The following is a 21,041-nucleotide window of genomic DNA, read 5'->3' as shown; positions in this document are numbered from 1 at the left end:
TTAAAACCATGTTGCAAATGCTTATGAAATTTCCAAAGCTAATGTGAACGTCTTAGATATGCACCAGAATACTTCAGTCTCTTCATCAGAGATGGGGACAGTACAGAAGCTATTCTCATCTGATGGGCATCCAGTATTATCTATGAGGGCAAAAAAAGAAAGAAAAAAAGAAGAAATGCTAACGACATTCAGGATCGGTTCCTTAATTGAGTAAAGTCTCCGAGACATGATGAAAGTTTCCCGTATTCTTAGACTGCTCAATAGCATAAGCCAATAACCTTGCAGGGCCACAAGCTAAAAATGAGGGAAGTTGAATTTAATCAGATAACAGAAGTCACCTGCAAAAACTAAGTCAGAAACCAATCTTTGGTAGGAATACACTTCTCATATTTCTATATCAACCAAAAGTTTCTGACTGGATCTGGAAGAGATAAGACTGATGGTCCAAACCTCTTTCTTAGCTTCCTTGGACTAACCATGCCAATCGCTAGGCTTAACTATTCAGCCAACTATTAAATCTTTGAACACATCTTCAGATGTAAAATGTGCATACCAGCATCATGCCAACAACAAATAGCAGGCCACAATGAATCTCACCAGTAGATCAGGCCCCTTGAACTTCATCCATTGTTACAGTGATATGTTTTTGTGGATTCAACGGTAAGAAGTCAAAATTCTCTTTCAACTAGAAATCTTCTCAACCTCTAGATCTGCCTAACTTTTGGTCCTTAATTAAACCACCACAATTAAGCGGAAGACTGTTTGCTTCCTTTGCCGAAGGAAGCCCCAAATTGTTTGCTTCCTTTGATGAAGGAAGTCCCAAAGCTTGGGCAAATATTCTCTTTGCCGCTCCCAGATGTTCTGAATTTTCCCTGATACCAGTTCTTCCCCTTATTTCATTCTGCAAAACGTCACCACTAGAGCTTTCACTTCCAATGGCTGATATAGTGATAATCTCTCCCGCATTCAGATTTAAGCTTTGGTTATGCAATGGACTGGAACCCTGCACAGGTTCTATATTCATATCTGCAATACATGCACTTCCAAAGCCATCAGTAGCGACTGTATTCTCTACTGAACCACCACAAATATCATTTTGCTTTTGACACTCTGTATCCAGTGAAGTGGAATAGATCCTATGCCCCAGTGCATGAGCAATCATTCTCCTAGCAACCACAGGGACATTTCGTGGCTTCGATGTGGTAGGTTTCTTCATGTCAGAGTCATTACTCTTGCCTGATGAAAAGATGCGTTCACGTGCAGCCAGATAAGCTGCTTCTCTCTCCTCAAGGGACATTGAAGGTGAAGAGGAAGCTGTTTGCATGATCTTGGAATCTGCAAGGTGCAAAAAGCAGGACCGAGTCAACTGAGTGGATGGAACAGCAACATGACGGAAGCACAATTAAACAATGCACTTGCAATTCGAATGGCCACATCTGTGCTAGTACCAAATATAATTAAATTCATTAGCTATATATTACCCCACTATGTTGCAAAAAAAAACATATCAACTTTCTTTTGCAACCAGCCATATCAAGCACTTAGATGATTTCCTGAAGAGAACAAGGTACAAAACAGTTCCAGACCACCATTTGACATAGAGATTAAAAGATGGTCCACCTTTTAACCAATTCGGCCTAGAGAAGTAAGGACAAATACCATGAATTTCAAATATGAGCCGCCATTGTGTAAGGATATGCCTTTATGACTCAATGGCTCAAGACTCAAGGCTTAAGCTCCATCCCCCAACAAATACTATGTACATTGTCCATGTGCACATCTTACATTCATTTAATGGTTTCAGTAGATTGCTTGGACAATTTGCTAGAATATTCTTCCTTATTGTGGCCTTCTCTGCGGTTTTAGGCATATGGATGTTCTAACCCACTGTATAGGCCACTAGTCTTCTTCAATTGAATCATCTCATCTTCTAGAGAGGGAATCAACAAAATAGAAAATGACATAGAAAACAAAAAAAGGGGAGAAGAGGGGCGTGGCAATGGAACTACAAGTTCACCTGGTAGGACTTCTTTCCTTCTTAGCAATTGATGGGAAGCCATTGGAGATTGATGCTGATCATACTGCCATAAGATGTCACTAACCAAAACAGCAGGTCTGCAACACAATCATTCAGCATAAGACACACATGTTAACAATCAATTTTAAATCACAAATATCAGTGTAATTATACAATAAAAATGAACAATAAACAACCACCGAAAACTCGTACTTAATTTTTAAGAACCATTAATATTTGAATCAAATACTTTAACTAGCAAATTGAAAATGAAAATGCGATGCATGTGAAGAAGTAAAAGAAAAAATCCCTGGACATTTTCTGGAACCATTTCCAGTTGAAAGATGAGATAGTAAATGGACATCCAACAACAAGAATTGACATACTGATATCTTTAAGATCGGATTAATTAGTGACTTCACACTGTAGCGTGTTGAAACTCTCATGTTGTGTGACAATATAGCATTATATGTATGCCAACATATTTATTTGCAGAGTAGAGAATCCATTAAAAACTATGTAAGCTTTGTCCTGCCATGTTGTAACTCTCAAATGGCATGAAATTTAAGCATTATATCTACATAGAATATTCATTTGCAGAGAGTAGAGAATGCATTAAAAACTATGTATGCTTTGTCTGGGTCATTGTCAGTATTGATGCAAATTGGCCTGAATCAGCTCGTACCAGCCCAAAATAGATTCCATAAGGGCCTACTTGGCCCTCAAATGATTTTTAATCTTTTAATATTTTTTTAAAAAGTTTTAGTATTTTTAAATATTTAAATATTTTAATAATAGTTTTAAATTTTTTAATGATTTTTTAAGTTAAAAACTAAAAATGGCTGACTCAGCTCGAGTTGGTTCGAGTCCAAATTGGCTGATTATCTGAATTGATTTGATAATCGATTAAGGTCAGAAACTGATACTGACAACATTGGTCCTGGTCTTTAGAAACAAAATATTGTTAGGCATCAAACAACAAAAAGAAAGTACGATAAAAAAGGCATGGAAAAAATGCCTGGAAATTCCACACACATTGCAGATTCTGGAGATTGCTCCAAAACCAAATGCCGATCATCTCCTTCCCCTATAGATTCATGGGCAATCCTGGGAAACATAAAAAGCAAATAGTAACTTATAATATAAAAAGAGACAGGTACACGGTAAGCAACATTTGAAAAGCTAAAAGCAGAAGCAATTTCTGCAAGACAAAAATAATCTGTATAAGAAAATTAATGGTTTTTAGGAGAGACAAGAATTTAGGGCAGAACAAATGTGAGAGATAGGTATACCCAAATATATCTGCTAGTCGATGAAGAAGCATTCGGTGATAAGAAGTCATCGGTTCCAGCTCCAAAACCCCATGTGGACTAAGAACCAAGAAGTTTGATTGTGGAATAACGTAAGAATGAATCAATATAAACATAATTCCAAAATAAAGAACCAATGTAAACATAGTTTCAAAACAAACTTTGGGTCTAAACATATTGATAATATAAGATATTCTTGGCCAACTTCATACTACATGCTAGGTCTCTGTCATATGTAACTCATAAAGACACCAAGGAAGAGAAACAAAATATGACACATTCACTAGAAAGCAGTCTGATTATGGCCTAACATATAAATCCAATATGATACATTCACTGGAAAGCAGTCTGCCTGTGGCTTAACATATAAATCCAATATATGGTCACTGCTACTACTCAACGCGTGTGCGTAGATGCATGGACAGTGCTTGTGTTGTGCCAAAGTTGTTCAAGTTAAGAGCTGCACAATCTCAATTAACATATTAGGTAAACTGTTTATGGACATGCTTAAAAGTTTGAATTGTCTTCTTTCAGTTTGGGCCAGACTTACTGGAAGCGCCTATACACTAGGGGAAGCACGCTTCCCCGAGACGCGCTTCAGAAGCGCGAAACGCGGCACTTTTGAAATGCACGGGGAAGCGCATGATTAAACTAGGAAGCACGTTTCCCTTTAAAGGGACACACGTACCCTTAACAGGAAAACACGTACCCCTTTAAAGGGAAACACATTTCCCTTTAAAGGGGGGATTTATTTAATTAAAATCAATGGACAGGTTTGCCCTATTTTTTAACCTTTTTTACCAAAAAATTAAAATAAAAAGTTTTCTTACTAAGGGCAAAATAGAGATTTTTAAAAAACTCATGAAAAAACAAAACTCAAAAGGGGTTTTAGGGTTTTTCTTTCTCACCATTGCTTCATCCGACTCCTCCCTCTCTCTCTCAAGATTTCAGCTACCGACCGGTGACCTCCAAGACTTCCGACGACCTTCACCGACATCCTTGCGATGAGGATCTTCAAGTACGTTACTGATGCAGAGCAAGACCGGGTCCGGTCTACACAGGGTGACCCAGGCGTGTCCATGGATCTTGGCACCAATGGGATGGATGATCGGACCCAGACAATGGATTCGATCGCGAGTCCGGTACCCCAGTGCAAGGAAGTGGTGCCCCTGCGCACTTACTCAAGGCGAGCCAAGGCTGGAAGCAGCACTACACGTTGACAGCGCCCCGATCTACCAGCAACAACAAGTTACATTGGGTCCAAGGACTGGACCCGAGACCCAGATCCAGTCATGCATTATTAATACCCTATTTAGGGTTGCGTCAAGGCAGAGAATACTCAACATTGCAACAACCTTTTCATTTTGTCTTTCAGCAGTTTATTTTTTGGAGTTTATTCCTTTCATTTGTTACCTTTCCTTTGGTTAATGTTCCTTCTATTGATCGATTGAATTCTATATTGAAAATAAAAACAAGTGTTATCGTTTTCGGTGGACCATCCTCTTATTTTCTGCATATCGCACGACCGTGAGGGTCGTGCAATAACCGTCTGAGATCAAGGGCACCAAAGCCGGTTCCCTCACTGCATCAAAGTGGTATCAGAGCACCAGGTTTCCTCCTTCGTTAGCGGCATGGCTCAAGAGGCGAGAAACGATCCTGCAAGTGAAAAAGAGTGGGAGGAAACCGGCAACGAAGATCCGATGTTGCGTATGATGGAGATGATGACAAAAATGCAAGAAAATATGTTGCGCATGAACAAAGAAGTGACAGGGATATCAAAGCGGTTGAATGGATTCAAAGATCGACTTGTCGTCCTTGAATCACCGGTGGAACAACACGCAACTTCAATACCAACGTCGGGAGCAGATCTGGTTGATGGCGCAGCGGCTCGCGTGAATCCCATCTTCGCGGAAACAGGCCAGCCGATGCATTCTCAGCCTGTCCGTGTCACCGCCTCGCCTTCAGTCCCCCCTCTCCATTCAAATCCGGGTACCCACCAATTGAACCAGGGGATCATGGCAGGACTCCCCCATCGCTCGGGTGTACCACAGTCCTGGCAGCGAGTCCCTGCGACTGCGTCGCAGGTTGGATCAGGTCTGCAGGACCCCAGCGTTACACTGGGTCCAACCGCAGGCCTGGGTTTGTGGCCGCGAGCCACGAGGGCTGCGTCGCAGGCCAGACCAGGTCTGCAGGACCCCAGCGTCACGCTGGGTCCTGTCGCGGGTCTGGGCTAGTGGCCTCGAGCCACGGGAGCTGTGCCACAGACCGGGTCGGGTCTGCAGGACTCCAGCATCACGCTGGGTCCTGTTGCCGGTCTGGTCTCGTCAGCCTGACCTGGAAAGGATCCCCCTTTCCCTCCTTAGCCCGTGCGTGGAGGCCCTGTGGCAGCACACCCGCGAGCGAGAGCTGGTGGACCCCTTTGGCTTGGGCCAAACCTGAGAGGGTCTGGACCAGGATTCTCCTCAACAGGGCCCAGACCCGGTTCTCAGGGACCATCCTTTGGGTCCCAGGGAGTAGGTTCGGGCCTCGAACCCTCTTATCCGACTTACCAAGTTGGGTCCAACTCGCGGGTCGCCCCGAACCAGATCCAACCTATTACTTTTGAACCCCAAAATGGATCCAATGCCGACCCAAACCTATATCGGACCCGGACGGAGCTCCAGTTTGAATTTGAGCCGGGTCAAAACCAGACCCATTTTGTTACAGATCAATGATCGAGTTCAAACCAGGCCTTCTCACACCATAACTCGATCCATGATTCTACCCATCCCATTCTGGGTCCGACGAATAGTTTAGGACTTGACCCGATCCATATCCAATCGGGTGATTCATCCCAATACTATACCAGCCAAACCCAATACCCGTACCAGACCCAATCCGTTAACTCATCCCCGATCCAGAATCCAGTACCATACCCGACCCACTACCTCTACCCTAACCCAACCCATAACCTAGACCCATATTATCCCGTTCCTACCCACCTAGAGCCCGAGACCCGACCTCCTGTTATATAGGTGCCTCAACGCCGGCCACATATGGCTCCCACTCACGGGCAGGCCAGACAGAGACCGATTCCTATGCAGATTCAGCAGGTGCCAGCGCGACCTGAGCGTCGACCACATGTTATGGGAGTCCCTCAACACCAGTTACCAGGCGAGCAGTACCGCGGAGAAGGAGATGATGTCGAGTTGGATGATGACGCTTTCTGGAACGAGTATCCTACATGAATGGTGGAGACTCGTCAGCAAAGAGTACCAGAGCACCCCTTCACCTACGGGGTGAAGCTAGACCTTCTAGAGTTCGCAAGACAATTTGATGCGGAGCAGTTCTTCGACTGGGCCTATGCCATATAGTTTTTCTTTGACTACCACACTGTAGCTGAGCACCGTTGTGTCTCTCTAGCGTCCACTCGGTTGAGGGGTCTAGCGCAAACATGGTGGGTTGAGCTGCAGAGGTCGAGGGAGTGGCAGGGACTAGAGCGCATACAGACATGAGAGGAGATGCAGTCAAAGTTCGTGCCTTCAGACCACGCCGAACGAGCCTACAAGGAGTACCTGACCCTGCGTCAAAGCATCTATACCGTGGCAGAATACACTGCTGAGTTCCATCGTCTATCCCTGCGAGTGCAGATCGAGGAGACCGCCCGCCAGCAGGTCACAAGGTATATTTCTGGTCTCCGTCCTGCTATTTCTGACGATTTTAGTTGTGTCACAGTCGAGTCATTAGATCAGGCAAGCAGTTATGTCATGAATATGAAGGAAAAATTGAAAAGGAGGCAGGATTATGGAGTCTCCCGCAGTGACCAGTCCAGTCGACCCAAGTCGAGTTTCCTAACCATAGGAAGGAAGACTTAAAGTCCACCCCTAGAGTATACCCTAGCAAACCCGACCAGTCCAGACCCGCATACCATACCAGATCCAAGGCCAAGCCTAGTGAGTCTACCATTCATTGTTTTAGGTGTCAGGAGTTAGGATATGTTGCGTCCAAGTGCCCCACCGTGAACAAGAGCGCCCATTTTGTCGAGGGAATTGTTGAGTCAGCGTCCGATAGTAAGAGTGAGGGTGAGTCGTTGGTTGAAGGAGATGACAAGAGGAAAGTCGTGGAGTTCGACGGCAAACGTTGAAAATTTATTGTCTATCCGTCATGTTTTGACCGCACCCCGAGACTCGACCCCTACAAAATGGTTGCGGAATAACACTTTTAGAACCCGGTGCAACTGTGAAGGGCATGCATGTGATGTTATAATTGATATTGGGGCGTGTGAGAATATGGTGTCCAAGAATGTCGTGTCCAGCCTGAACCTGAAAACGGAGAAATTGTCCCAACCATACAAGATGGCATGGTTCAAGAGAGGAAATGAGGTTCCCATCACCCAACGTTGTCTAGTTCGGTTCTCTACGGGGGAGCATTACCACGATGAGGTGTGGTGTGATGTAGCCTCTATGAGTGCGTGTCACATTCTTTTGGGACGTCCCTGGCAATTTGATCGCAAGACCATTCACAATGGTCGTAGGAACACATAGTCATTTATTTTTAAGGGTCATAAAATAATCCTTCTCCCAATCAAGGAGACCGATTTTCCACTGTAGATAAGCCTGAGCGAGTTCCCCGGCTCGCGGGCCTATCATACCGGACTTTCTTGAGCCATTGTAGGGAGGATGATTATTGTTATGCCCTGGTGGCTAAGCCATCCATGAGTACGTCGTCGCCCGTTCCTGCGGACATCGTGCTCCTTGTTGAGGAGTTTCGCGATATTATGCCAGATGACCTTCCTGATGGATTACCTTCGATGAGGGTGGTACAACATGCCATCGATTTTGTCTCGAGTTGAGTTTACCTAACCTCCCCGCGTATCGCATGAACCCATCCGAGCATGCCGAGTTGTTGAGGTAGGCTCAAGAGCTACTACAAAAGGATTTTATTCGTGAGAGTGTGAGCCCTTGCGCAGTGCCTGCCCTGCTCACTCCTAAGAAAGATGGATCCATGCGCATATGTGTCGACAGTAGAGCAATCAATCGCATCACTGTCAAATACCGTTTTCCCATTCCTCGTTTGGATGATATGTTCGATATGTTGGCTGGTGCCTCTATCTTCTCCAAAATTGATTTAAAAAGTGGGTACCACCAAATCCGTATCCGAGAGGGGGATGAGTGAAAGACGGCGGATGAGTGAAAGACGACATTCAAAACACGTGATGGATTGTATGAGTGGTTAGTCATGCCATTTGGGTTATCAAATGCCCGAGTACTTTCATGAATATGATGACCCAAGTGTTGCGTCCTTGCATAGGAAAGTTTGTTGTTGTGTATTTTGATGATATTTTGATTTATAGCTCGTCTTTGTCTGATCATTTGAGTCATTTACGCCAGGTCTTAGAAATTTTAAGGAAAAAAAAAGTTGTATGTCAACACCAAGAAGTGTGAGTTTATGGCGTCAAGTGTTGTATTCTTGGGTTTTATTGTGTCGTCTGATGGAGTTAAGGCGGATCCTGCCAAGGTCCGTGCGATTATGGAATGACCTACCCTAAAGACTATAGGAGAGATCCGTAGTTTCCACGGGTTAGCCACCTTCTACCGTTGTTTTGTGAGAAACTTCAGCACCCTCATGGCCCCTATCACGGAGTGCCTAAAGGGGACTAGTTTCCATTGGACGTCTGCCGCGGGAAAGGCCTTCACGCTCATCAAAGAGAAAATGACTAGTGCCCCCCGTCTTAGCCCTTCCTGATTTTATCGCAGTCTTTGAAGTTGAGTGTGATGCCTCTAAAGTGGGAATTGGTGCAGTTTTGAGTCAGAACCGCAGACCCATTGCTTTCTTTAGTGAAAAGCTGACTCAAGCCAGGTGTCAGTACTCCACTTATGATGTTGAGTTTTATGCCGTGGTACAAGCCCTTCGTTATTGGAGGCATTATCTTATTTATAAGAAGTTTGTCTTGTACACGGATCATGAGGCGTTGAAGTATTTGAATAGTCAAAAGAAGTTGAGTGCTCGTCATGCCAAGTGGATCAGTTTCTTGCAAGAGTACACATTCACTATTCGCCATCAATCAGGTACTCTGAACAAGGTAGCTAACGCACTTAGCAGGAAGAATAGCCTTTTGATGACTATGTCAGTGCAGGTCATTGGGTTCAAGCAGTGTAAGGAGTTGTACCCGACGGACCTCGATTTCCAGCGAGTATGGGAAGGGTGCCTCTCCCCTGATAGCACAGTTGACCCACATTTTAGCATACATAACGGTTACCTTTTTCGGGGTAAGTTATGTGTGTTTGCTTTCTCCCTTAGACTCCAGTTGATTTCCGAGTTACATAAAGGGGGACTAGTTGGGCATTGGACATGATAAGACGTTCACTCTGTTAGATGAACGCTACTTTTGGCCCAAAATGCGTAAAGATGTAGTCAAGTTTGTTCAGAGTTGTCGAGTGTGTCAAGTGTCCAAGGGTCAATGTCAAAATAGTGGTTTGTATACCCCGTTACCCATCCCTGAGCGACCTTGGGAACATGTTTCCATGGATTTTATTGTGGGTCTTCCTAGAACCTCGCGTCATTTTGATTCCATTTTAGTTGTAGTTGACCGTTTTTCCAAAATGGCTATCTTTGTCCCATGTAAACGAACCACTGACGCCTCGTTAGTAGCTTCATACTACTTCAAGGACTCGTTTTCATGGGTTACCTCACACGATCACTTCAGATCGTGACACACGTTTTATGAGTCATTTTTGGAAATCGTTATGGACCTTATTGAAAACCAAGTTCCAATTCAGCAGTGCATACCACCCACAAACCGATGGCCAAACTGAAGTCGTGAACCACACCCTAGGGAATTTGCTAAGGAGTCTAGTTGGGGAGAATGTCAAAACATGGGACCTAGTCTTGCCGCAAGCCGAGTTCGCATATAACAATTCCATCAACCGGTCCACGGGAAAGTCTCTTTTTCAAGTGATTTATGGTCGGTCACCCACCCATGTAGTAGACCTAGCACCTGTGTCCAGTATCCTAGACCCAGCCCCAGATGCATTTGATACCGTTGAGTACATGTGTGATATCCACCGACAGGTCCGAGCTAAACTTGTCGAAAACTACGAAGCCTACAAAGCTTTCATAGACCAAGGTCGTCGAGATGTCCAGTTTCAAGTCGGTCAGTTAGTTTGGGTTCACTTGCGTCCCGAGCGTTTTTCAGTGGGTACTTATAGCAAGTTGAGTCCTAAGAAGTATGGCCCTTTTAAGATTCTTCGGCGATTGGGTCCGAAGGTTTACCTCCTTGAACTACCTGAAGATTGGCACATTTCGCCTATATTCAATGTGTCTGATCTATATACTTACTGTGGAGACAACAAGTCTATATACTTACTGTGGAGACAACAAGTCGTCAGAGCCGACTTCTTCCCAACCAGGAGAGAATGATGCAGAGTAGGACCGAGTCTGGTCTACACAGGGTGACCCAGGCGTGTCCATGGATCTTGGCACCAATGGGATGGACGATCAGACCCAGACAATGGATCTGATCGCAAGTCCGGTGCCCCAATGCAAGGAAGTGGTGCCCCTGCGCACTTACTCAAGGCGAGCCAAGGCTGAAAGCAGCACTGCACGTTGACAGCGCCCCGATCCACCAGCAGCAACAAGTTACCTCGGGTCCAAGGACTGGACTCGAGACCCAGATCCAGTCATGCATTATTAATACTCTGTTTAGGGTTGCGTGAAGGCAGAGAATACTCAACATTACAGCAGCCTTTTCATTTTGTCTTTCAGCAGTTTATTTTTTGGATTTTATTCCTTTCATTTGTTACCTTTCCTTTGGTTAATGTTCCTTCTATTGATCGATTGAATTCTATATTGAAAATAAAAACAAGTGTTATTGTTTTCGGTGGACCATCCTCTTATTTTCTGCATATCGCACGACCGTGAGTGTCGTGCCATCACCGTCCGAGATCAAGGGCACCAAAGCCGGTTCCCTCACTGCATCAGTTACTCTCTTCTCATTCTCTATCTCTTCTCTCCATCTCATGACTCACGCTCTCTCTCACGGAATACCCACTCGGCCCAGCCGAGTTAGGTTACGTGGCAATCTGTTGTTTTGGATCCCATAGGCATGGTAGCCGCATTGGTCATGCGGTCCTCCTTCCAGAACCACCTTCATCTGAAAATGGTATTTCCGTTGGTGATAGTCGGATTCATGCCTGGATCCCAGCCTTTCCATTTGTTGCTCCTCCTCCATCATCCCCGGCATCTTTCCTTCAATCTGAACCTCTGTCTGCTGGGTAATCACCTGCTGGAGTTCTATCCCATTGTTCCCTCTCTTCTAATGTTTATTCTCCAGGTGGACCTTCCATCTTTGCTATTGGCCCCTATACGCTTGAGACCCAGTTAGTCTCACCTCCTGTTTTTTCTACATTCACCACTGAGCCTTCCACTGCTCCCTTCACGCCACCTCCAGAATCTGATCATGTGACCACTGAAATCATTATTGAAATTCATTTTATTCTTATTGAGCTTATGCTTGATTTTCCATCATCACTATTAGGACTGTAATAAAGTTTTATTTTGACTGTTATGAATTTACCAATTCAGCTATCGATTCCATTTAGCACAAAAAATATATATTAATTTTGTATGTACGATGTTATATATACGGAATCACTAATTGCTAGCAATACATTCTAGTTTTTCACATAAAAGCGCTATTTGGTAGTGATTTTCTTTGTTTGATGTTATATATGTAGAGAACTAGATGATCTTTGTTTAATGTTATATATATACGTGAGATGCTAAGTCACAGGGATTCAGCCAACTAGGTGCTGCACCTACATTGACGCGATGCGACGCGGGTGCACGTGCGGGTGCGGCACCCAGTGCGGTCAACCTGACCCTGGGTGTAGTAAACTCACCCAGGGTTATTTCTGTCCAAGTTTTAGACCTTAAAAAAAATATGCTCGATAAAATGGCTGCAGAGAGGAGGATTAGGGCAAATTTTTTTTGCCCTAATCCTCCCGACCTCTTCTCCTGAAGCAGAAGCCGGCGACGACCTCTCCGCCAGAGCCCGACACCGACGACAACCTCTCCGCCAGACCTCTCCTCCTCAGGTACTCTCTCTCACTCGCTCTGTTTCTCTTCTCTCCATCTCTCACTCTCACTCTCTCTGTCTTTCTCACTATCGCTCTCTCTTCTCGCGCTCTCTCCATCTCTCACTTACTCTCACTCACTCTCTCCATCTCTCTTCTCCCTCTGTCTCTGTTTGTCGCTCAATCTCGCTCCATCTCTATCTCTCGCAGCCGGCCTGGGGAGAAGGTGCTGACCCCTTTGTTCCAGCCTGGGTCTCACCTTGATTGAAATATTATTATATTTCTTTTCCTTTTCATACTGTTTTTGTTGGAAAAAAGTGCTGGATAGCAGAAAAGAGTGCTTAGAATGCAATATTACGAGGATGCTAAACTCTGAATGAATAAGGTGCTGGGTCTATCTCTATCCTACCATGTGGCATGCTTCTGGAAAGGTTTGGAGCAAATTTGAACCATGACATGGCAATAAATACTAGGCCAGCTGCCCTATTTGTATTATGCATTTTGAGCAGTTCTGGAGAACCGAATATCTCTAGTTGTTATAAGTTAACTTTTAGATGCTAGGTAAGATGGTGAGCATCTTTGTGCAAATGAATATTCTTACAATGTAAGTGTAGAAGAGTAAGAAGCTGGGATTCTAATAGTGGTACTTTGTCGCATATTTGTATCACCGTGAATACAAAGAAAAATGTATTATTTGTTTTTTTTTTCAGAAAAATAAGAGAAGAAAAAGGAAACATCACTTAAGTTCAAATGCTGTTGAAGCATCCCTAGCTTGACTGTTTTAAAAATCATATATTAATAGAATTGGATCTCTTTAGAAAAAAGATCTCTTCTCATAGAAGCTTGTTTCAGTCCCCTTATAAAACTTTCATCATTGAATTAGCCATATACTTAACACAGTTTCAGCAATCCACACACCATCATCATCAACCAATACAAGTCTTGAATAAGTATCTCCAGCTCCAAAGGTTTTTTACTCCGACAACATCTAGGGTAACTCAGAAAATGTGGTATCTCACACTGTAAATCCTTAATCCTTCCTCTTGCTAATACTACAGAATGTTCTTGGTAATTATGGCCAATAGTATATCACAGGGATTTGGCCAACCAGGTGCATGTATTATAGATGCATTTATCATGGCTTGTTGCCAATACTTATTTGATTGTATCTATAATATATTTAGGTTGATTTAATTGTGGTGTTAGTTTTTATGATGTAGAATAAAATTGTAGATTGTTAATTTGATTTATTGCATGCATGATGATGAATTGATTTGATGATATTATGATAATTGTTTTTTATTTAATTAGTGTTACTAATGTTAACTGTTAAAACTTAAAAATTATATATATATATATATATATATATATATATATATATATATATATATATATATATATATATATATAATTTTTTATATTTTTGCCGCACCCCCGCACCTGCACCCACACCCATGTGACATAGGTGAGATGGAAGAGAACAATTCTCACCTGTAATTACCCCATTCCTTTAGTCTAAAATATCCTAGTATGTGGGTGGAGGTTTTTCAACAAAATATATATGCATAAATTATAAGTTTTGTCTTTTTTTTAATGAGCTACTTTTGGATGATTGGTATCTATCTATTTATGGAAGAAAAACTAGACAAACCAATGCTTAGAAAACATTAGCATTGAATTTCATTAGTTTTGCTTGCTCAGATGTTGACATGCATTTTGGTGTTAGGAAGATATGCGGAGGAGCTGTTGTACACAATTAATTGGATTAACACATTGTGTTTTCTATGAAGTGAAGGAAAAAAGGTCAAGTTGATCATGCATGTGGTCTCATTGTTACCAAGCCCACAAATGCTTCGAGTTTAATTTTTTTACTTTTGGTGTTTAAGATATCTACTGATTGTTTATTTTTTGTTTTATTTTTGGTGTTAAGATATATAATCATAGATCTTTCACGGTTTCACCTCCTTGAATGTTGTTTATTTTTTTGTTTTAGTAATTGGTAAATTATGAGAGTAATGATTTGTGTCCTTCACTCTCCATCCTTTGTTGTTAATAATAATTTTTTTAAAGTGTTTTAGGCTTATTCTTATACTTTTATAATGCAGATATATTTGTCTATTCTTTGCTTCACTAATGACCATCACAAACTACGATCACGATAATTATGATGATGATTCTTTTTGCAATTTGGAGCATAAATCGTCTACTGGTGTTGGGAATGACAATGCAAGAAAGGGCAAGGGGTCTTCTAATTGTCCATTTCAGTTTGAGGACAAAAAAAAAATTTGTTTTGATGAGCAAGATGAAGAAGAATATGAGTTGGATGACTACTATTCTGAAGATGACCCAACTGACGAACCACCTAGCATGCATAAAACAACAGTGCTATGGCGCCATGTATTGAAACAAAAGAAAAGTGGGCAAGGAAAGCAAGGTGGAACTCAGGTTTTTATGTGCAGGCACTGCAAAAATATTTATCATGGGTCATATACTCGAGTTTTTGCATATCTCATGAGAGCGCCAAAGGAACAAAGTGTTGGGATTGCCTTTTGTCCTGTATTTGTAAAAAATAAAGAATTGACAAGAAAAATTAAGAGGCAAGTTCGATGAGTGAAAGTTTCATCAAGTGCATTTGAGTTGAAGAGATCAAAAATTGATAAACCGAAGCCTATTAGTATGACTACATCTTCTAGTGAAAGCCGAAACACAGTTGATATTCGTGATACCTTTAAAAAGATAGAAAGAGAGAATATAGATCATAAAATTATCAGTTTTTTTGTGTGCAAATGGCATACCTTTCAATGTGCTTCGATCACCGTATTGGAAAGATATGATATCTGCAGTTAGTAAAGTGCCTGGATATAAACCCCCGTCATATGAAAAAGATCGAACAACGTTGCTTGACAGTGAGAAAGTGTGTTTACAGAGAGTTAAGTAAATTTCGAGAAAAGTTTGAGGAGTTTGGAGTTTCTATTGTCTCAAACGATTGGACAAATATAAAGAACAAACACCTGATAAATATACTTGCATCAAATTGTTTTGTCTCGATGTTCTTATATGCGAGCGACTCTTCTAATGAGCAACAATCAGGTACAAATATTGCCGAGTTTTTAAAAACAGGATTTAAACTTGTGTGGCCTTCTAATGTAGTGCAAGTGATTACAGACAATGCAACAAATTGCAAGTTAGCTGATAAAGAATTGAAACAAACGTATAAGTATATTTTTTGGTCACCTTGTGTTATGCACAAACTTAATTTGATCTTCAAGGATTTGGCACATGAGTTTCATTGGTTAGGAGAGACATATTTGCAAAGTAAAGAAATTGTGAAGTATATCACCAATCATTCGAAAGCATTAGCAATATTTAAAAGTAATGAAAAATTAAAGCTAATAAAGATTGCAAAAACAAGGTTTGCTTGACATTATACTACTTTGAAGCGCTTGCTTGATGTGAGGGAGAGCTTGAGGCTTAGAGTCATACTAGATAGATGTAGCGAGTGGAATCAATCATGCACTGATGAGAGTATGAAAAAAATGACTATTACAACAAAAACAATTGTTCTTGATGAAGAATATTGGGATTCTGTTTGTTTAGCATTATTGATTACAAAACACATCTACAAGGTGATTAAATTTTGTGATCAGGAAAGCCCTATAATTGGTGAAGTGTATGAAGGCATGAAGAACATGTTGGGGGAAATCAAAGGCAATCTAAAAGGATAACCAGATTTGTATGAAAAAATTCATAAGATTGTCTCAGATAGATGAGATAGAATGAATGTGCCTTTCCATAGTCTAACCCACATGCTTACTCCAAAATATTACGAGTCAGAGTATCTTAAGATCCCAGCACCAGGAGGGGCCAAACGAGTTTCTTCTGGTAAAAATTTTATTTTATCTATTTAATAAAATTTAAAGTTTAATGATTTTATTATTTTATTTGCATTTTCTTATTATAGTTAAACATTTTTTTTCTGCAAAAAAGGACAATGATATCTTAGATGGTGCAATGCTCGCGCTTGAAGTCATATCTGCTGAAAATGAAGAGCTCTCTAAACATTACCGGTCAAAACTTGTAGCGCTTTTGCATCAAGAAGTGAAAGATTTAGCCAGAATGCAGCAACAATAGATGCATTGAATCCTACAATGACGATCCTTAATTGGTGGTGTTTTTATGGTGGTGATATACCCGAGTTGAGAGCATTAGCAATTAACGTTTTATCTCAACCTATTAGCATATCTTCTGCAGAAAAAGTGTGGAGCACCTGTAACTATATTCACAATGTTAGAAGAAATAGGCTCAATGAAGATCGTGTTGATACCTTGGTGTATATTCGTTCCAATCTTCGATTGATTGACATGTATAATTAAAGTGTTGTACTTTTATTTTGCTATATTATAAAATATTTATCTATCATTGATTATTTGTTAGCAACTTAGCATTCATATTTTGTATTCTTGTTATAAAAAGGTACAACAATTGCTACAAAGAAAAACCTAGTCGAAAATGGGATATCAATCCGAAACTTCCTATTGTAGAAGAAAATACGTTGAGATTAGAGAACATGCATTGGAGATATTTGAATGATAGTACACAACAATCAAACACTATTTTCAAATCCAAACCCAAAGATGCACAACCAAGAGCTCCATTGCCTCCGATAATTATACGTACAAATGAGGCTGAAGAGGATACAAATCAATCCAAGAGATCTAGTAGAACTAGTGCAGATATAGTACAAGAGCATCCATCAGTTCCCCAAGGCCGGATTGATCGTTTCTTCAGCAGGAGACCTAAGCAAGGTATGCATTATATGCATCTTCTTTTTTTATTTTATTTTATTCTATATATATATTATTTTAGATTAAGGTTTTTGAATATTTTAATTTTTTAACATATTCATTATAAGAAATGAAGGAAAAAACAAAATGCATGGTCATGGAGGGCAAGGAGGATGCGATGATGCAGAAAGTTCTCGATCTATTGCTGACCTGAAGGGGAAGAGAAAGATGACAAATTATTGATTGTTGTCAATGAAATGAACTCTTGAATTCTTAATTATTCTTTTGATAATGTAGTTGGAGTAGTTCAACTTAGAAACTTTTATTCTTTTGATAATATAGTCGCTTCCCCTTATTTTTTATTTTTTTGTGTTTTTAATTTTATTTTTCTTTCTTTTTTCTCTTTTTTCGCTTCCCCCTCGCTTCCTAGGTCACTTCCGATTCACTTTCTAGGTTGCTTCCGAGACGATTTCTGCTTCGCTTTTAAGTTGTCCCGTGCTTCCCGCTTCCTAAAAATTTTGGAAGTGCCTCGCTTCCCACTTTCACTTCCAAAATTTACTCCTTACAAGTGTGTGAACTTTTGCAGATTAGGACCAGAAAATTGAAATATGACCTAGGGAACAATCCTTTTTAAAAAGGAGACATCAGAAACATTAGGCCCCAAACATCAGATGTCACATCCTTCACCTGAAGGTATTGTTTCCAGCAGTTCATTTATGCTTACCATTTTTATACTAGCAATCTCTGGAAAATAGGCACATATTAAAAAAAATAAAAACTCTTCCAGTCTTTACTGTTTGATAATCTTAAAAATTTTATACATCCAAAAAATGTCTTCCTTTATTTCTCTTCTTTCTCAACAACCCCAATGAACCTCCAGATGCTTAAGGATGACTTTGTCCAATTTTTCTAATAAATAACATTGTTGCCTCATTTCATCTGAATAGAAGTACAACCCCCTCAATAACCTGTTCTTTTCATCAATCAAAAAGGAAACACATGGCCACATCATGATAACATGCAGCATTTTTAATATGGTAACCATAGCATGCATCCCAAGAAATCAACAAAGTAACAGTAAACCAACACAGGATTAGCACCATAGTACATGGGGAAGCGTGCTTCCTGAAACGCATTTTGGAAGTGCGAAACGTGACGCTTCCGAAATGTGCTGGAAAGCACCCCAAAAATTGGGAAGCACGCTTCCCATTTAGGGTAAACACACTTCCCAATTTAGGAGAAGCTCGCTTCCCCGTATTTTTCATTTGTTTTTGTTTTTATTTTTATTTTTCTTTTTTTGTTCTCTTTTTTCGCTTCCCCCTCATTTTCGGTTTGCTTCCTAGGTCGCTTCCAAGACGATTCCTGCTTTGCTTCTAAGTCGTCCCACACTTTTCGCCTCCCGCTCCCACTTCCCCGAACTGACAACTCTGAACTGGCATCACTAGTGTGAGCACTACTGAACTTTCTCCTTTTTATCTGTTACCTACCCGATAAGAACATGTCGTTGTACTATTGGATGTTAGTGAACAAGAAAAAACTTGGTAACTTGCCAAAAGTTACAAGCCAAAGAAACTAAACAAACATTAAAATTACTACAATGACACACCAAAAAATGATTGGATTCCTTGACCTGCATAAGTCAACCTAAACTAAATCAAACGATTTAGAAACTTGAAGGAAGACTATCTTATTATTACAGAAAACACATTCTTCATTTAGAAATTTGAAAGAAATCTATCTTAATATCACAAAGCACATTCTGGAAGCTGGAAGTAGAGAATTTCAATATGAACATATAGCATTGCCATGAAAAAAAATAACTTTCAAAAAGTGAGGAGTTTTTACCTTGTACTATTTTGGAGGAACTCAACCAAACTTTCTTCCATAGAAAGAACAAGATGCTTGCAAGATAAGTTATCCTTAATAAGAAGAGCCAACTCCTCAACCTAAAAATATTTACATATAGGTTAACTTACTTCTCTTGTAATAGTAAAAATGGAAAAGTGAGGGAGGTTTTAGTTGAACCAACTTTACAGTTGAACACAAACCACTACTTAGGTCAAGAACGCTCGCACGCACACACACACACAAGTTCACACAGAAGTAGGCATACAAGTTCAACATACGCTTTTAATGTTGAGCATTTACTATATATCAATTGGATACCTATTACCTATACAAAATGCTACACACATGAAGTAACAGACTGTCAATTACAAACAAAAATCTAAAGCATATCAAAGGTATACAGTTAACTAACACATAATAAATCATCAACAAATAATTAGTTAACAGTGTACACTTCTAATGTTGAACATTGACTATACATCAATTTGATCATAAGATGAATAAAATGGGTCGACTTAAGATCGAAACCCAGTTGATCCGTACCAAGAAGTACCCAATACCGGCACGGGTATGACAATGCTACGGGAGGCGTAGTATTGCCCATGTTACACAGCCATTCTTCAATTTACCAATTATCGAACTTCGCGGAAAAGGAAAATTTTCTTTCACATTCGGCACAATTTCGAATAACAAATAACCAACTACAATGATATGGAAAAGGAAAAAAAGTATCAGCAAACCAGTTACTCAAAATTAAACACATACTAACAGTCAGAATCGATGCAATACACTCATTCACAAGGTTAGCACCCACAAACCCAATAAAAAAACAAAACAAAAAGAGCGCAAGATGCCTACTGTCGAGCTCTACAAAAGCCACCAAAAACCCATGAATTTTGACGAACTGATGATCAAGAAAAAAAAATGAAAAAACACGATATCCCCTCTCCAAAACAATCGGTTAAGCCCTAATTCGAGATTTTCTATATTTTTTGTTTTGTTTTGGGAAAATAAGACTAAACCCTAGAGAGAGAATTTCTTTTCTTCTCTTCGACGATTATAAACCCTAATAAGGCGAGAATTCACAAGAAAACCAAGAAAATCATCCAAATTCACAAGGAACGGAAGGGGAATTCCAGTTGTTGGACTGACCATCTTGAGTTGAGCCATCTTTTCCCAACCTTTTCCGAGAGTTTTCCCACCGAGACACCCTCTTCAGAGAGAGAGAGAGAGAGAGAGGACGGGGGCTATCCGAGTGAGAAAATCGTTACCGGTTACGGTAATTACCTGCCAGAAGTGGGGGCCGTTAAAAAATTTAGGGACGTAAGTGCCCTTAAACGTTGATAAAATTTCTAGAGAGGGGTTGTCTGTGAGAAACATTTTATTTATTTATTTATTTTATTGGCTGGCCTCCTCTTGATAAAGCCCTTCGGTCGCCCCTGCCCACCTTGGAGTACACCTAACTTCGACCTTGCGGCAAGGGATGCCAACTTTGGATTTCGAACGTGGAAGTAGTCCCTACCAGATGAACGAACCCTCGTCGGCCAAACAAATTCTCATGTTTGGATCTTAGATTCATATATATATATAGTGTAAAAGGAAAAACCAGTATCACTGACAGCCACATTGGCTGACATTTGGTTGGTAAAACCATTAGGGTTCCCCTTGTCTCCAAAAAAAAGTACACTTAGCTTTGACTTTTCCTCAAAGGACACATCAGTGGGTTTATAACTTGTGATATCGGGTCAACTTGGTGAAATTCACAAGTCGCCACTACCAAATGAGTGAAACCTCTGTGGGCATCGTAGATTCATAGTTAGCAATAAGTAAAATGACAAACAAATCATTGAATACATTATTTACAAGGACAGCTAAAAAAGGGGATTAAAAAAAGTTGTAAAGAAACTAAAAAAAATACCAATGTGTTTAATGAGACATTGAAATATGATAACTGGATAGTGTAAGAACCAGTCTGGTCTCCAACATTCGATCAGATTTGATCGAACCGTGAAGAGACTGATGTACTTTT

General features: G+C 40.7%; 1 protein-coding gene across 1 annotated transcript; it reads right to left on the bottom strand.

Moving 5' to 3' along the window:
• Positions 1 to 230: 230 nt before the first annotated feature.
• LOC149811599 (uncharacterized) lies at positions 231 to 20,265 on the bottom strand. Its single transcript, XM_089992754.1, has 6 exons — positions 20,165 to 20,265; positions 19,010 to 19,110; positions 3,310 to 3,387; positions 3,053 to 3,124; positions 2,018 to 2,115; positions 231 to 1,335 (listed from the first exon to the last, which is right to left on the bottom strand). The coding sequence occupies exons 1-6, from the start codon at positions 20,180 to 20,182 to the stop codon at positions 698 to 700; spliced, it is 1,005 nt and encodes a 334-aa protein (XP_089848880.1). The 5' UTR covers positions 20,183 to 20,265; the 3' UTR covers positions 231 to 697.
• Positions 20,266 to 21,041: the final 776 nt, after the last annotated feature.

The sequence above is a fragment of the Nuphar pumila genome, chromosome 17 (assembly GCF_984573655.1).
Source record: "Nuphar pumila chromosome 17, dmNupPumi1.hap1.1, whole genome shotgun sequence".
In the NCBI taxonomy this organism is placed as follows: domain Eukaryota; kingdom Viridiplantae; phylum Streptophyta; class Magnoliopsida; order Nymphaeales; family Nymphaeaceae; genus Nuphar; species Nuphar pumila.
The sequence above is the reverse complement of the archived record's forward strand: the minus strand, read 5'-3'. Positions and strand labels throughout refer to the sequence as shown.

What these genes read in the sequence shown, in the direction of transcription:
- LOC149811599 (XM_089992754.1), bottom strand. An exon ending in CAATCTCCAGAATCTGCAAT is followed by an intron (nt 2,116 to 3,052) that starts GTGTGTGGAATT and finishes ATTGTGTTGCAG; the next exon opens with ACCTGCTGTTTTGGTTAGTG. An exon ending in AAGGAAAGAAGTCCTACCAG is followed by an intron (nt 1,336 to 2,017) that starts GTGAACTTGTAG and finishes TGCACCTTGCAG; the next exon opens with ATTCCAAGATCATGCAAACA.